Genomic DNA, 14,698 nt, shown 5'->3' on the forward strand with positions numbered 1-14,698 from the left:
GGACAGCTCTCGTGTTAGTGTGAGCTGTGTGCGGGCGGTCACTCGCCGTCACTCCCCACGGCGGACAGCTCTCGTGTTAGTGTGAGCTGTGTGCGGGCGGTCACTCGCCGTCACTCCCCACGGCGGACAGCTCTCGTGTTAGTGTGAGCTGTGTGCGGGCGGTCACTCGCCGTCACTCCCCACGGCGGACAGCTCTCGTGTTAGTGTGAGCTGTGTGCGGGCGGTCACTCGCCGTCACTCCCCACGGCGGACAGCTCTCGTGTTAGTGTGAGCTGTGTGCGGGCGGTCACTTGCCGTCACTCCCCACGGCGGGTAACGGCGCGGCTTGTGACGGCATTCCGGGAGATGCGGTGCCTTTCTGTAGCCCTTGTGAGGCTCAGTCTTGCCATCCGAAGAGGGTGGTCCCAGGAAATGACACTGCCCACTGGATGGCCACCCTCTGAGAACAGACTTGCTCCCTAATCACCTTGCAAACAAAACAAGAGCCCTTCGAAGCTAAAAGGAATGCAGCTGCTTTTCGGGGAAGGATGGGTATGGTTGATTCACTGGACTAAGAGGTGAATCTGCCTGGTTAGTGTGTGAGTTTTCTTTCTCCTCTGTCCTCATTGCAGCTGGCTCCGACTGATGAGTTAACCCACGAGATGACTGGCTTTCTTGACCAGACCTTGTACAGATGGGATCATCTCCGCATGGAAGCCACAAGGCCGAGAAAGCTGGCCAGAGAACTCCTCTCAGAGCTGTGCCCAGCTGGCACTGCCGTGTAGGCACCGGGCTCCCTGCGGCCTCGTGAGGTAAGGAGACTGTCTCTTCATGGAATGAGTAGTGAGAATGAGCCCTAGACAGCTTGGCATGATCTGCTGGTCCATATTTTATGAAGTGAGAAGACAGGTCCTTTAGCCCAAACTCAGTCCAGTTTATTGTTCATGACTGGACTGTGCCTTGAGCATTCCCTGCCTGTTCAGCCCAGCTGTCAGAGAATCCCTAAAGAAAAGGCTTGCATCGGAGAACAGATTTTTACTTCTGTTTTCCCTCATATCAAACCAAGATATGCAACTGTGACTTGAGTGGTTCAAAGTTTTTGGACCAAGAAATGCATGAACCACCGATCAGTTTAGAAAGTAACTTCGTGCTTTTGCACAGGTCTCTTCTTCAGAAATCATGTTACTGTTATTGGTGTTTCTTTTGACCTGCAGGGATTTGAGATAAAGCCACACTGTCTTGCTTCCCTGAGAAATTCTTCATCGAGCAGCCTCTCGGGGACCTTAGAAGGGAAAACAGAGTCCACTTGAGACTGATAGCAAAGTCGTAGCGAACGGGACCACTGCTCATTGGTGGGCACGCAAGCCAGCGCTGCTGTGGAGGACAGTACTTTTCAACGGGGTAAAGCCGGTTCCAGTGCTACCTCTCTTTGCTTTCTGTTCGCTAAATGCTGCCACCAAAGGAGCTCGTATGACCTCAAGAACGGTTGACGGGAGAGTATAGGACATGTTTTGGAAACATTAGAAGCAATTATGTATCTCAGTTGTTTAGTTAACCAAAGTGGGAATTCAAAAAAAAAATTTTTTTTAAGATTTTATTTGAGAAAGAGATCATGAGTCGGGGGGGCAGGAACAGAGAGCGAGAGGGAGAAGCAGACTCCCTGTTGAGCAGGGAGCCTGATGAGGTGCCTTATCCCAGGAACCTACGATCATGACCTAAATCAGATGCTTAACCAACTGAGCCACCCAGTGCCCTGGGAATTAGAAATTTCTGATAAAGAATTGGTAACCCCAATATTACTTCACATTAATTAAAAAATGTTTCCCCTTTCAGGTTTTTTCTTGATATGCATTGATTATGTGCTTTTCTGTGTGCATTCTGGTCATTGAGTCAGTCAGAACTTTCTGTCCACCTTCATTTATGTGTTAGTAATCTCTGAATCACCCTTAGTCTGGACTCCTGTTTGAGGCAGGAGTAACATTTTTTGGATTAGAGGTTGTGGTTTTAGGGGTATTACTGTTTTGGTATATGGATCCATCTAAAGTTCTGGAAAATTCAAGAATTTTTGACCTGAGCCTGCCTTTTGAGAAATGTTGCAATTAAAGCAGTGTTCTGGTAAAATAGATGTAACTACCACCATTATTACTTTCATATAAAAAGGTTTCATCAACATGTGCAGTAGTTGAAAAATGAGTTATAGGCTTCATTTGGAGTTGAGGACATCTGTGTTATTTGTCATGGAAGCTGTGAGCAACCTCTGTGGGCATGAAGAAGGGGCCGTTGTGTGGGAGCCTGGAGAATCCCTACCGTGAGTGCCTGTCAGGAATCCAGCTCCTATGGTGGGAATTCACTCATGCCTTATTTCATAGCAAACAATATCAGCAAGACTTACCCACCTCAGACTGTTCAAGCTGCGTTTCTGGAAGGTTCCTTCCTGTCCTGACCTTATCTCAGCCTTTTTCTAGTATCTCTAGTTCCTTTACAAAGCCTCTAAGTTCTCCTAAGCCTTGGACATTTGAGCCAGCCCTACCAGACTATCTGATCTAATGGGGCTTTAGTCTTCGCCCTGGTGAGCTCCTGGCAGCCTGGTGGTTCTTGTGTCTGGAGTGACCCCCCACCGACTGTCAGGGCTTTTATCAAGGGGACAGCAGGTACTAGTTTGTTTACTGATTTTACTTTCTCCCCTTGCCCTTCCCCCCTTGATAAAGTCACTAACAAGGAGAGAAATGCTTCACAGGGGGAAACACAGGGAAGCGGGACTGTGCCCCAGACCGGAGGGACAGCTGTGCGGCCTCGCTGGCAGGCCTTGGTCTTCAGCGGGGCATGAGCCGACCTCTTCAGAAGGGCTTGTGCATCGTTGCATTCACTTCGCTGAGGAGGAAGGAGTCTCCCAAAGTGCAGATGGAGGGGAGCGCACAGTGGACAGGTTGGAAGCCCTCCCTCCCCTCGACAGCCCAGGAAGCCAGGAGCCTTGCGCTCCCTCCACTCCTGAGCAAGTCCGCACCCAGCGGCCACAGGAGTCAGGGCAGAGAAACTCTGGAGCAGGCTGAGAAGGAGCTAGTAAATGCCACCTCCTCGTCCAGTTGCCTTGGACTGGGGGAAAGTCTGGACATTTGGGGTCTTTCCGTTTTTTGAAGTTCAAAGAAGTAGGGTTCGAGCTACAAATGGGATCTGGTGAAAATGCAGGGGAAGCCACTGACGAGTGGCTTCACAAGGAAGACACCTAATGGTCTCAGACACGGAAAACCCGGAGAGGTGGCTATTCAGCTGCTCAACAAAGGGGTTGGCTCCAGTTCAGTTTGGGCTTTTCTCTGCAAGTTCAAGAAAGCTGCCGAGTGGAGACGTGCCTGATGAGCCTACAAGAAGAAAAAGGACATCAGGTTCTGTCTCTCCCACCAGCCTGCACCAGACCTGCTCTTAGGTCATTGGCAGACCCAGCTGCAGCAGAATGGGGCTGCTAAGACCATGGGCAGATTTATCGGGACACTGATGAGCCGTGAGCTTCAGGGCCTTCCACTCCCTGGCCTTTCACAGGCCCCGGGAGAGGCCCCAGCACCGTGCTCGTGATATCTGTTTTTACCAAATTTGTAGAGAGAATTTAACTGCCACTGGCAACAATGTCTCTGTGCACTCCTGCTGCCCCCTCTCCATTGCAGCGTGGGGGTGGCCTTGTGCACTGGAACGCAGCCCGGGGGACTCGGAGTTGGCTCAGCATCACCTCAGTGTCTAGTGAAGTCACTGTGAAGGGAAAGCTTCCGAAGACCGCCAGCACCCCCGGGGGCCATGGCCCAGCAGCAGTGTGGCCTGTGCCCCTGGGGGGCAGCCCCGAGGGGAGTGTGGGGAGTCCTTCCAAGACCTCAAGCTTGGGTCTGGGATGAACCTGATAGAGGTTTTCAGAGCCCTTGTAGAGCAGTAGAGATGGTTGAGCCCGTGAAACAGTCCGACCTCTCCGCAGGGGAAGGAAGAGGAGAGCCCTTGGCAGACAGCGTGTGGGCACGTGAGGCTGTTTCTCTGTGCGGCGCTAGAACAGTGTGGAGCAGGTAAGCCTGTGGCGGGTGTCCTGCGTGCTGTGGGGGCGGGGAGCAGCATCCCTGGCCTCTCCCCACTACCTACCAGCCAGGTGAGACCAGACTTTCTCCAGAATGTCTCAGGGAACCTCCCCGCCCACTCTCCAATGAAGAACCATTGCTCTAGCTGGTGGTTCATTATTTCTGGAAAGATGTCCTTATAGAAACACTATTACAGAGATATAAATTAGGCTCAAGCGGATCCTAATAAGAGAACCAGATAATCCGATTCCAAAATTTATATGGAAAAATAAACACTGAGGAGCAGCCAGGACAGTCACTTCTGCCTCCATGGCCTGTTCTGCCAGGCCTAGTGCAACAAGGGAAGACTCTTAAGAGCCGCAAAGAACTTTCTGGAACATGAGATTCTGGGCAGTTCGGCACCACCCATGCCATTGGGCCGGGCCTCACAGTGATGGACCCATCGCCAAAGGCCAGCAGAAGGAGCGCCAAGAAGACTTAGGGAAACAGCGTGGCGTGCACCCTGCATTTCTGCTTCCAGACCAAGCCCAGAGGAGCCGCCAGGGCAGGGAGCCCTGCACCCACCTCCCCTCGGCTGTGACAGTGGAAGTGGCAGAGCAGCCAGGAGAGGCTGGGGAGATCCCCGAAGTTCAGCCTGTCCCATCCCAGTCCTTGGGGCTGAGAAGCCAGAGGCCTGAACTCCTGTTCTCTCCAACACGCTTCAGGAGCCAGGTCAGTTTTCTGTGCACTGTCTGAAATCGATGGAAATATGTGATCAGAGAGGACTTTATCTGCATTTCTGCATTCTGCTTTGCATTTCTCACACACATATGCACACACGCACACTACACACACGTTTTTGGTGCTGTCACCGACCCTTTCCAGGCCCGGCTCCCAAGAGCGGGCTGCTCTGGCTGTCTTCTCCTGAGGGCCCTGTTTGCCTCTGTCCTGCTCCGACTCCAGGGTGCCCGATGCCCACCCACCGTCCCAGCAGAAGGCTCCTGGCCGGTCCTGGTCCTGGGAACTCCCGGTTTCCTTCCGCCCCCAGGCTGGGCCGATGGCCGCCTCCCTCTTTTCACACCCTCTGGACTGGAACAGAAATGCCTTATTTGGCCAATCAATCTCCCAGACAGCACCACAGGGTGGGAAAAGATCTATAAAACCCTGCCCGTGAATAGCCCCAGTCCGTCTCTCCTCCTTTCCACCTTGTAAACCCCCAGGGCCCAGATGGGAAGGCCGAGGTCATTGTCCTCAAGACCATGGCCTGGGGGGCTAAGAGTTCATGCCCTCCCCACTGAGCCCCCCCCATCCCCCCCTCCCCAGCACTGTCCTGGGAGGTCCAGACCGCGCTGTAAGCCCCCACCTCCCTGCAGCTTCAGCCACATAGGCCGTCTCTACCCACCCAGCCCTGACCTCCAGCTGAAGAGACTCCAGGAAGTCAAGGCTCTGGTCGGTATGGAGGCTTTGCCACAGCTGGGTCCTGCACAGAGGGTCCCCACCCCACTCTCTGCAGAGGCAGTTCAGCCCCAGGTGCCATGGGGAGAGGACACTCCAAGGGACCATCCAATGCCAAAGCAGCTGCACGCTGTCACCCGCCCTTGGCACCTGCGGCAGCCTCTCCCTGACTGCTCAGGAATGCAGTGGGATGGACCCTGCTGCTCCAGGCCACCAGCAGAGGCAGCGGGGCATGGTGCCGTGTGGGGACGGGCTGCTCCCTCCCCAGTGCGGGTTGGCCCTGCTGAAGGGGTGGGCAGAGCCCCTCTTATGCCCCTCATTTTCCCACGCAGCCACTCAGTTACAGAACTATGAAGTGTTGGCCCAGAACACAGTTCTGATCATGTTGGACGCCCTGTGTTCGGGCTAAAATTTACCAAGTGTCCACGCTGAACCAGGCAGGTCAGGGGAGGAAGACAGCATGCTCTGGAAACATCTGTCTGAGACCTTTCTTTTGGAGCTCTATTCTTCATTTTTAAAGGATGGTTGAAGATTAGGGACACAGTTTACTATTTCTGGTTTCTATACTTGGGGGCACTGGGCTCTGCCTGCTACTGTGCCATGTCTGTACCTCATTTAGGATGGAGACTATTATCTCAATGTTTTGATTTGAAATTCTAGTAAAAATAAGTGCTTTGAAACCCTGTCATCCTAAACTAGAGGCCAAGAGGGAGAACTGAAACCTCTTCCCTTGTATTTCTCTCCCCTCGGCCTGGGCACCTGGCACTGCTTCTGCCCCGGCCACTGCCCAAAGCCCAGAGGCCAGGTGGGGGGAGCCGAATGGGCAGCAAGGGATCCTGGGGATGTCCCTTCACCACCCCCTTTCTGAAGCTCAGCCCCTCAGCCCAACCGGGCAGTACAGTGGGGAGCACCCCTGGGACATCGGAGGCCTGGCCCCTCCGATGTCCAACCATGGATTGACCCAGCAGATGTGCTCCTGTCCCCAGCATGACTTGCTCTTCAGAGACACAGGGTCTGCTCCCTAAGGGGTGGAGGAGCGCTTCCATTCTGGAGTCCTTGGCTCTGGGGACAGCTGACTGGCAGGTAAGCAAGGCTGCTGCTGCTTGTTTTTTTTTTTTAATAAACCTGTTAACACCCTACCAGTTCTGTGCTAGGTGGCCTGGCTGGGGGGTAGCAGGCTTGCTCAGTGGCCCCCATGTTCTAGGAAGGTCTCAGCGAGCCACAGGTACCTCACAAGGAACTAGCCTGCTAAAGGATTAGTGCTAGCGGGGGGGCCCCAAACCACCCCTGTGAAGTGCTTGGTTCCGGACAACCAGGAAAGGCTGAGTGTGGTTCAGGGTCAGACTGACGCACCACCCAAGGGAGTGCTCTCGCTGAGCCAAGGGACCTATGGTGACCAGCGGCCCCTCCTGTCCCGGGCCCTCTGTGGGGGGCACACTGTCATTTTGGGAAGCAGGTTTATTCTCAATTTCTCACACTGCTTCTGGGGGGCAACTCAGCCCTCCATTTCTGCTTAACGTAAGGACAACAGCAGGGGTTGTTGAACTGCTAAGGCCAGAAAGGCATTCTAGGGGAGTGGAGATCAGGACCTTTGCCACCCAGAAAGGTACAAGACTGCCAGGCAGACAGGTCTTTGTGCTGTCTCCATGGTGATGTAATTGTGCCCTACTCCAGATGCCTCTTTCCCAAAGCAGGTGTTACCTGACCCTGGCCTCACCCAGGCCCGTCCTTACAGTGAATCGGATTAGGAGTGCAGGCCTAACCTCAGCCCGCAGGGTGACAGGTAAGCTGTCCCTGGAGAGCTTAAGAGTGAACAATCCAGACCATGAGGAGCTGTCACAGGGAGGGACATCCTGAGCCATGTGGACCCACATTCACATCCTGTCACTTAAGAGGGGACCTTGGGGATCTGTCTAGTTAAACCTGTCTGGGGGATCTTAGGGGAGGGGGCGGTCCTGCCATGGGAACCTGGGCCATGCAGCCTCCCTCCTTCGCCGGCACACCCCGACCCTGGTCTCCACAGTAGCCCATCTTCTGTCCCCAGGGCTCCTGGGCCCCCTGTATATTCTCCCGTCCGCTCCAAGGCCATTCGTAGAAGCTGCTCTGTGCTCCTGTGGAGAAAAGCAACCCGGGAGGGCAGTGGGCTTTCTAACTCCAATCCTCTGACACGCCCCGGGTGGTCCGCCACGGCTACCAGCGTAAAGCTGCTTTTCTGCAATCAGATGGCACGTGGGGAAAACAGCACGCTAGGCCGAGCTGTCTGTCTGCTCGCTGCTGGGCGCACACCAGGGATCCCGCCATGTGGGCCAGGCTCAGGTGCAGCCCTTGGAGGAGCGGCTGAGGGCTGAGCTAGGAAAACCCGCTAAGGATTCTGAGGAAACTCGGAGCATCCGCTCTCCCCAACCCCGTTCCTGTGGGGGAAACCCCAGGCACAGGCAAGGACCCCGGTGCCCACAGGCCAAGCAGACAGACACCACCTAGGACTCAGCCAAGGTAGTGACAGGGGCATTCGTTCAGGTGACACCCACCGCCCCCCCCATGCCGCCCCATCCGGGATGGGCCACCACCTACCGGTGGTAACTCCTTGACTTGGGATCACAGGAGCAAGGGAATTAGTGGTCTCTGTGTAAAATCCCATGCATGGGGTGGGTGGCTCAGCCCTGCCTCAGTGGTTTCTAGAAAAACAAGCGTCACCTAACTCCTGGGCCAACTGGTTGCTCACAGCCACATGGACATACCGAGCAGCTGTGTGCACATGGGCAGGTGCGGCCTGTGCCCCCCGGTCCCTTCCTGCCCCACTTGGCAGGGCCAGACATGCTCACGCAGACCATTTATTCCATGTCTGCAGAGGAAGCAGCGTTCTTATATTCAAATTCAAAAATCAAAATGATTCTTGTGCCACTGTGGTACACAAAGCACATATCCTCATATGCAGAGCACATGAGGCCATCAAAGAACATCCCCCCAGGAAACATTATAGAATAACAGTAACCATTTAAAGAATTCTGAAGACCAAGAGCTTCTGATGAAGAAATGTGTTAAAGCCACGCTTCCTCCCACAGGCCAGATGCACAGCGGGGTCCCGTACACGGCCGGGGAGCTGGGCTTGGGGCCACCATCTCGGGACCGTGGCGAGCACGCAGCCTGGTGGCTGCACAGTGGCGCCACAGCTTGGTTTCCAGGCACACGCGGGAAAGGTGCCAGCAGCAGGGTCTCCCACAGCCGCCCCGGGACAGCAACCCCCCAGGACAGTGATGAGGTGAGTGGGTAGGAGGGGGACGAGACCAGCTTGCAAAGAATACCCCTTGGGTGACACCATTTCTCATTTTAAAAAACATTAAATTCAGAAGCACACAGGAATACAAAAAGAATAATCCATTACATTTTATTTTGAGTATATCCTGGATTCTTACCCTGCCCTTTTACATCAAGAGTATTAACATTTTGGAAGAATCTCAACAGATCTAGAGAATTATCATCATTGGTCCCAGGATACAGAAACTGTGACCTCCGAGAATGCTGGAAATCTCCAGGTCAGCCATGTGCTGAGGGGATCAATGTAAAACGACCAGCAGCTTTCCCAATGTATCTCTGACAGCTTTCAGCATCTGGGTGAAAGAAGTGCCTTCACCTCATGGAAGAGAGCCAATGCAGATTCAGTATCTTGAGGTGGCAAGTTCAGGGCAAGGGACAAAAAGGCACCATGTGGCCCGTGAGCTCCAGGGAGAGCAGCCTCCGGAAAGAGAAGCACCAGGGCGTGGATGCTGCTGGCTGACGGCTTTAGCAGCCCCATTACCCTCTCTTTGATGTCCAGGGTCAACGCGATCCTGGTTCCACTAGGGCTAGGCGTAGATGCATGAAAAAGAATCTCACTGTGATCTTTCCTGCAAAGGAAACACCAATAAAATTTACTGCCTGGTAACAACGAAGGAATTCTTGTAAACCTGTACCTCTGCGTGCCTCTGCTCTCCGCTCTGGAGAGGACCCTGGGGGAGGAGAGACGAGACCGGCTGCACCTCACGACCCCACCAGTGGGGTGCCAGCGGCCGTACCCCAGCCTTCATTCCACCACACAGCTCAGGCCCCTTCACTCCACCTGCTTCCACAGCCTGAACTCTGCGCCACAAAGAGGTGGCCCGGCCCGCGTCCGGCGCAGCGCTAACTGCATTCTGCCTCTAGGAGTGGAAGCTCATCCCCCGAGTCCACACAGTGCTAGGACTCCACCAGCATCCGCACCCCAGGGCCACATACAGACGGGCGCCGCCGCCACCGACGTGAGGTCTTCGTGTGAGCGCGGTTCCAGCTCCGGAGCCTCTGGGCACTTACAAACAGGAAGGCTTTTTGCTCGAGGGCTCGACTCCTGTTCCTGCTGAACTGAGCCAGTGTGTAAAATGAGAACTGATATCAGCTCAGTAGGCACCGGAGGGCGGGTCCAATCGGCAGCCCGGGAAGCAGTGCCCCAGCTGGGGGCGCGGCGCCGTCTTGCGGGGGGCTGCGGACACAAAACAGAGGTTACCGTGCTCGGGGAAACTGAAACCAGGGGCCGCCTTGGAAAGCACCGGCCCTACTCACATGCAACCAATTGCTGACATAGTTTTAACTTGGTTTTTTGGTGATGCATTTGGCTTTAGTTTTTATAGAAGAAGAATTTTTGCAGCTTTCAACACATTTGACTTTTCAGGCAGATGTCTAACTAGTTGACTTATTTCCACAGACTTCTGGTATATTCGTGCATTCACGACAGGAGAAAGTGCATCCTCAGAGCTGAGCGGGTCTCGCATCCTCCAGAATCGTGCCTGGCACCAAGCGGGCCACTCAGGGCGGCCTCTGCCCCAGCAGCTCCGACTTAACTGTCCCCATCTCACCTTCTCTTCAGGTGCAGAACTTAGCCACTGTGAACAAGGCGGAAACCAGTCACTGTTCACCAATCAGCTAAGCTCTGCACCTCGGCAGAGAGGTCGTCGGCTGGGCATAAGGAACAGGCTGCCGAGCATCTTCCACGGCTGTTGCTTCTTCTGTTTCCGGAGAAGAGCTACAAGATGCATCTGTTCTCCGAACTGCAGAGAGAGAACTATGGCTTCTGGAGGAGCAGCCAAGGTCATGGTTGCGTGGTAATCCCTGGCAATGTGATTTTAATCTTAAGTCACAAATCAGCATGCCAGGAACCCAAGCAGCCAGAGCACTCGGAGCAGCACTGTGCCTGCTCACGGCCCACACTGCACGCGCCGCCTTCCGCCAATGCCGGGCGCCGCCGTCCACCCTCTAGCTACCGCGTGGCCTTGACTGTGGCTTGCTGGGCGTTTTACCTGGTGTCCTAGAGGCTTAGCCGACAGCAAAAGGACTCAGAAGCAACCACACACACACCCATGCAGCTTTGGAAAATGAAATGAAAAATGCAACCAACAGCTGCCCCTGTGTGCTTCGCCACTTCCACCTAGGGGCCTGGGTTCTCAGCGAGTGGGGCTGGGGAGTCTCCTGCTGGAAGGTGCCACAGTCACAGAAGGGGCTACGGAGAAGGGGCGTGCATGTGGCCCTGCATTCATCCACAAGGGGCAGGGACAGAAGGGAGCAGACTTGTGACCAGGGCTACCCTGAAAACTCACAATGGCTCCCCACAAGCAGCAGCAAGGGGATGGCGGGGGAACCAGCCCACTGTATGCAGTCTTCAAGAAACCCAAACTCTCCACGAAATAAAAATCTAAGAGAAATAGGATTTATACTACAGCTACACAAGGGTGGTGGCAAGAAAGGCAGTATTTTCTGCTGGCACAGCTCGGCCTAGGATGTGCTGCCATCACGGGGATGGGCGGGGGGAGGGGGGCTGCACACCGCTGTTTCACTACAAGACGTACAATCGTAGAAAATACTCCCAACTATTTCCTTTTCCTGGCGGCAAACATGGTTCCTGGACTCTTCTGGAAGAACAGGATCATACTTTTCAGAACCCCTTTTTCTTCTTAGTACCAAGAGTTCTTTCAAATAAGATACTTCAACATGTTAGAAATGGTTTTGTTAACAGCAAAACATCAGAAGCACACTGAAAATCTGACAACAGGTTTAGAATATCTACATAAAATATTAAATAACCATTAAGAATTCTACATGTAGAGAAGCTGTATAAACATCAAAAATACTTGAGATTTGATGAGAAGTTAAAAAAAGATGTAAAATTCGGCCCTATTATATCACATAAAATCTTGAAGAACAACTGAGAAGACAGCCAAAGCCATGGCAGCCATTATCGGCTTGTGCTCCAACCCCACAGTTCTACCTAAGAGCTTCCCAGACCACTGGGATGACTTTTAAAATGCAGAAACCTAGTTAAAAATGAACTTCTAGGATGTAAATCTAACAGGTCAATTCCAAGCACTATTAATCAGAAGCAGTTTGAAGAATTCAGGACTCCCACTCCCGTGCAGACCAGAGAAATTCCGCTCCGGTACAAGGGCAGACATAAGCCGGGCACAGAGCCGTCCAGAGGTGCACTGTGGCGGGAGGCCCCTCAAGTTCTGCAGATGGGGGGCCGGACACAGACATCTGCACTGAGCTGAGCGTTCAGGGTAACACGGGAACATGCTCACCTGGATGGCTGGATTAGTCCTTCCACCAGCCTCCCCAGCCCACCACCTACACCTACTCCAAGTGCTCGCCTGTGTTTTTGTCCCTATAAGGAACAAAACTCCACTGGCCAAAACCGCGTGCAGGAGAGCTACTCGGCCAGGGTGGCAGCCTCTGCTTCCAGGCCCCCTCCGGCCAGACCGGGCCTCGTGCTGCCCGCAGGCACCTGGGCCGCCTGCACTCCCAGGCCACTGGCCATGAAGCAAGAGCAGAGGACCGTGGCTCCGCGTCTCCTTATCACCTCGTGGCTCTGACGCGGAATCTCTGGTTAGAGCTGAGCGTCGGAGGAAGGGAAAGGAGAGAATCACCTCTTCAGAGTAACATCTCGGCCACCACCTCGGCTGAAGATCTGTCCATCTGCTCCTTGGTCAGCTCGAAGCACCGGCGGGCGACCTGCTGCTGCCTGGCGTCCTCGCCCAGCATCAGCTCCCCATAGAGGTACACGCCCATGGCCTGCAGGGCGCAGAGGCGCAGCGAGGAAGGGAGAGAAAGGTCATGTCCACACGTACGCGGTCCGTGCTGCTTGTGCACCCACCTGCCCACCTGGAAATTACAAAGACCCTCAAAAGACAAGACAGCTGATCAGCTGTACTTCTGCAACCTACAGTTTTCCATCCCTTCTTTCTTGTTCACACTGATCCCCCCAGAATCCTTAGCTATCCGCTCCATCAACAGAACCTCAGTGACCTAACCGTTTCTCCATGGAGGACTGTGTAGGAAACATGAGGACAGGCAGGTAGGTCCCCACAATGCCCACCACAGAAATCCCCATGGCTGCAAGCAGCCCCCGAGGCACCGTGCACCTGTCACACGGTCACAAGACTTCCTCCCAGGGCGTCCTGAGCCGCAGCTGGGGAACAAACACCAGCACAAAACATGCGCCATGTGAGGGAGAACCGTCCCACCGCCCAGGAAAAAGTGCCTGCTCCTTCAGCCCAGCCCGTCCGAGCCCCTCAGCCGCCCCTGCCCAGGCAGCAAACACTACCCCTGCACTTCTCCTGCAGCTTGGAAAAGGGCCAGTTATATCCTGGAAGACCACAAGAGCCCTTTGGTTCTGCCTCTTCGCTTGTTCCAAGCAGTAATGCCATGGATTACATTCTGCTGGAGCAAATTAAAAGAAGATGAAGTTTTCATCGCAAGATAAAAACGTGGTAGGCCGGGGCTCAAAAATTCTTCCCTGAAAAAGCTGAGTTTGGTAATCCTTATTTGGCAAAGGTGTTGGCTCTTAAAAAGCAGTTAGTTTCAGTTTCAGAAGAAACCTTAAGTTGCTTCTTACATTTTGTCCCTGTTTGTGTTTCTAAACACCTCTGCTCCAACTGTGCAAATGTGACATTTCTTCTGCTACAAAGTCATGTATTTTTCTTTGTGGGAAGAACGAGCCCTTCCCTACTGGCTGCCCCTCCATACTTGGACCCTCTCAAAAGTCCCTTTGTTTGCTCCACCGCCACCGAAGCATGGCTCCATTCTGTCAGTCCACAGTGCCCGGCGCAAAGCTCGCTCGGTGCCACACAATGGTCACGCTAACAGCAACGAGCTGCAGGCTGCCTTCCAAAAGCTGACAGAATCCGTGGCGCACACACCACCACCCACAGCCACGCTGGTGCAGAGGGGGCAAGGGAGGCACCCCCAAACATATTCGTGCACCTTAGTGCTTCCTGCGGGCTCCCAGGAAGGTGACCACCTTCCCCTGCAAATAGTGAGGAAAGTTCTTGCAGGAAGGACACTGGAAATGGGCCTGGCAGGGCATGGCTGGCGCAGGTACACACCAGACTGTCCTGGGTGTTTGGGGCTCCCCCTGATTAGCCCCATTCTGCAGACACAGACACACAGGGGGACAGCTAAGCCGCGGCCTGGCTCGAGACCTGGTGATGCTGTGAGGTCTGCATGTGCGTCATGTGGTAAGGACAGTGGCCCACAGCCACGTCAAACCAATGTGGCTTCTAAGGGTGTGATTCATGATTTAAAGGGACACCGAGAGAGGGGAAAATCAGCTCCAAAATGTGTTAGAGAAGCTCCTACCTAGTCCTTAAAGATCTTTGGAAAATGTTTAAATATTTGTTATGCAAGAAAAGTTCCCAACTTGGGTCCTGTGTGAGTGAGTGCAGCGAGCAATTGGGACAGCATTAAAGGAATTCCCATCTGCTGAAAAAGGAAACTTACCTGATCCTCCTGGAGGAACCTCTCCACATCTTTGTAGGCTTTTGTATATTTGTGCTTAACAATGAGTTCACACCATCGATGGCGAACCTTAAGGAAGGAGAGAAAGTTCAGTAAGCAACAAACTGGGGGTTTCCTCAGCCTGTCTTAATGATAGAATCTGTAGTAGCAAAAGTTACTCTCTCAACTGTATTAATGTTGCTGACATGTTGTAAATTTTTAGTTTAATTTCATGTACAAAGAAAGGAACCATGTTTCTCCTGGCCTGCCGTCAACTTTAGGGGAAGAAGTGACATGGTTCAGTTAGATGAGCTGAGGTTTTTAAACACAATTTTGCAAGACACCAAGATGTAACCAGACAAGATACAACCAGGCAGTGGAGCACCCAGCCCAGCCAGCCCAGCTCTGCCTGCAACACGCAGTCAACAGATGTTCTCTTCAAAACCACAGCCAGCTTAATT

The 14,698-nt window shown here is 53.6% G+C and overlaps 2 protein-coding genes across 7 annotated transcripts in view; one reads left to right on the forward strand and one right to left on the reverse strand.

Annotated features, from left to right (window-relative positions):
- The window catches only part of FANCC (FA complementation group C), a 284,060-nt gene extending 282,249 nt beyond the window's left edge, over positions 1–1,811 (forward strand). For all 5 annotated transcript variants that reach the window (XM_059412307.1, XM_059412308.1, XM_059412309.1 and 2 more), the window contains 2 exons: positions 612–791; positions 1,194–1,811. In XM_059412307.1, the coding sequence (XP_059268290.1) occupies positions 612–764 (153 nt within the window). In that variant the 3' untranslated portion in view covers positions 765–791; positions 1,194–1,811. The remainder of the gene's footprint in view (positions 1–611; positions 792–1,193) is intronic.
- Positions 1,812–8,822: 7,011 nt separating this feature from the next.
- AOPEP (aminopeptidase O (putative)) overlaps positions 8,823–14,698 on the reverse strand; it is a 333,646-nt gene continuing 327,770 nt past the window's right edge. For both annotated transcript variants that reach the window (XM_059411725.1, XM_059411724.1), the window contains 3 exons: positions 14,241–14,327; positions 12,389–12,533; positions 8,823–9,346 (listed from right to left, as the gene is read on the reverse strand). In XM_059411725.1, coding sequence (XP_059267708.1) covers positions 12,393–12,533; positions 14,241–14,327 — 228 coding nt within the window. In that variant the 3' untranslated portion in view covers positions 8,823–9,346; positions 12,389–12,392. The remainder of the gene's footprint in view (positions 9,347–12,388; positions 12,534–14,240; positions 14,328–14,698) is intronic.

Source organism: Mustela nigripes, chromosome 9 (assembly GCF_022355385.1).
Source record: "Mustela nigripes isolate SB6536 chromosome 9, MUSNIG.SB6536, whole genome shotgun sequence".
Taxonomy (NCBI): Eukaryota; Metazoa; Chordata; class Mammalia; order Carnivora; family Mustelidae; genus Mustela; species Mustela nigripes.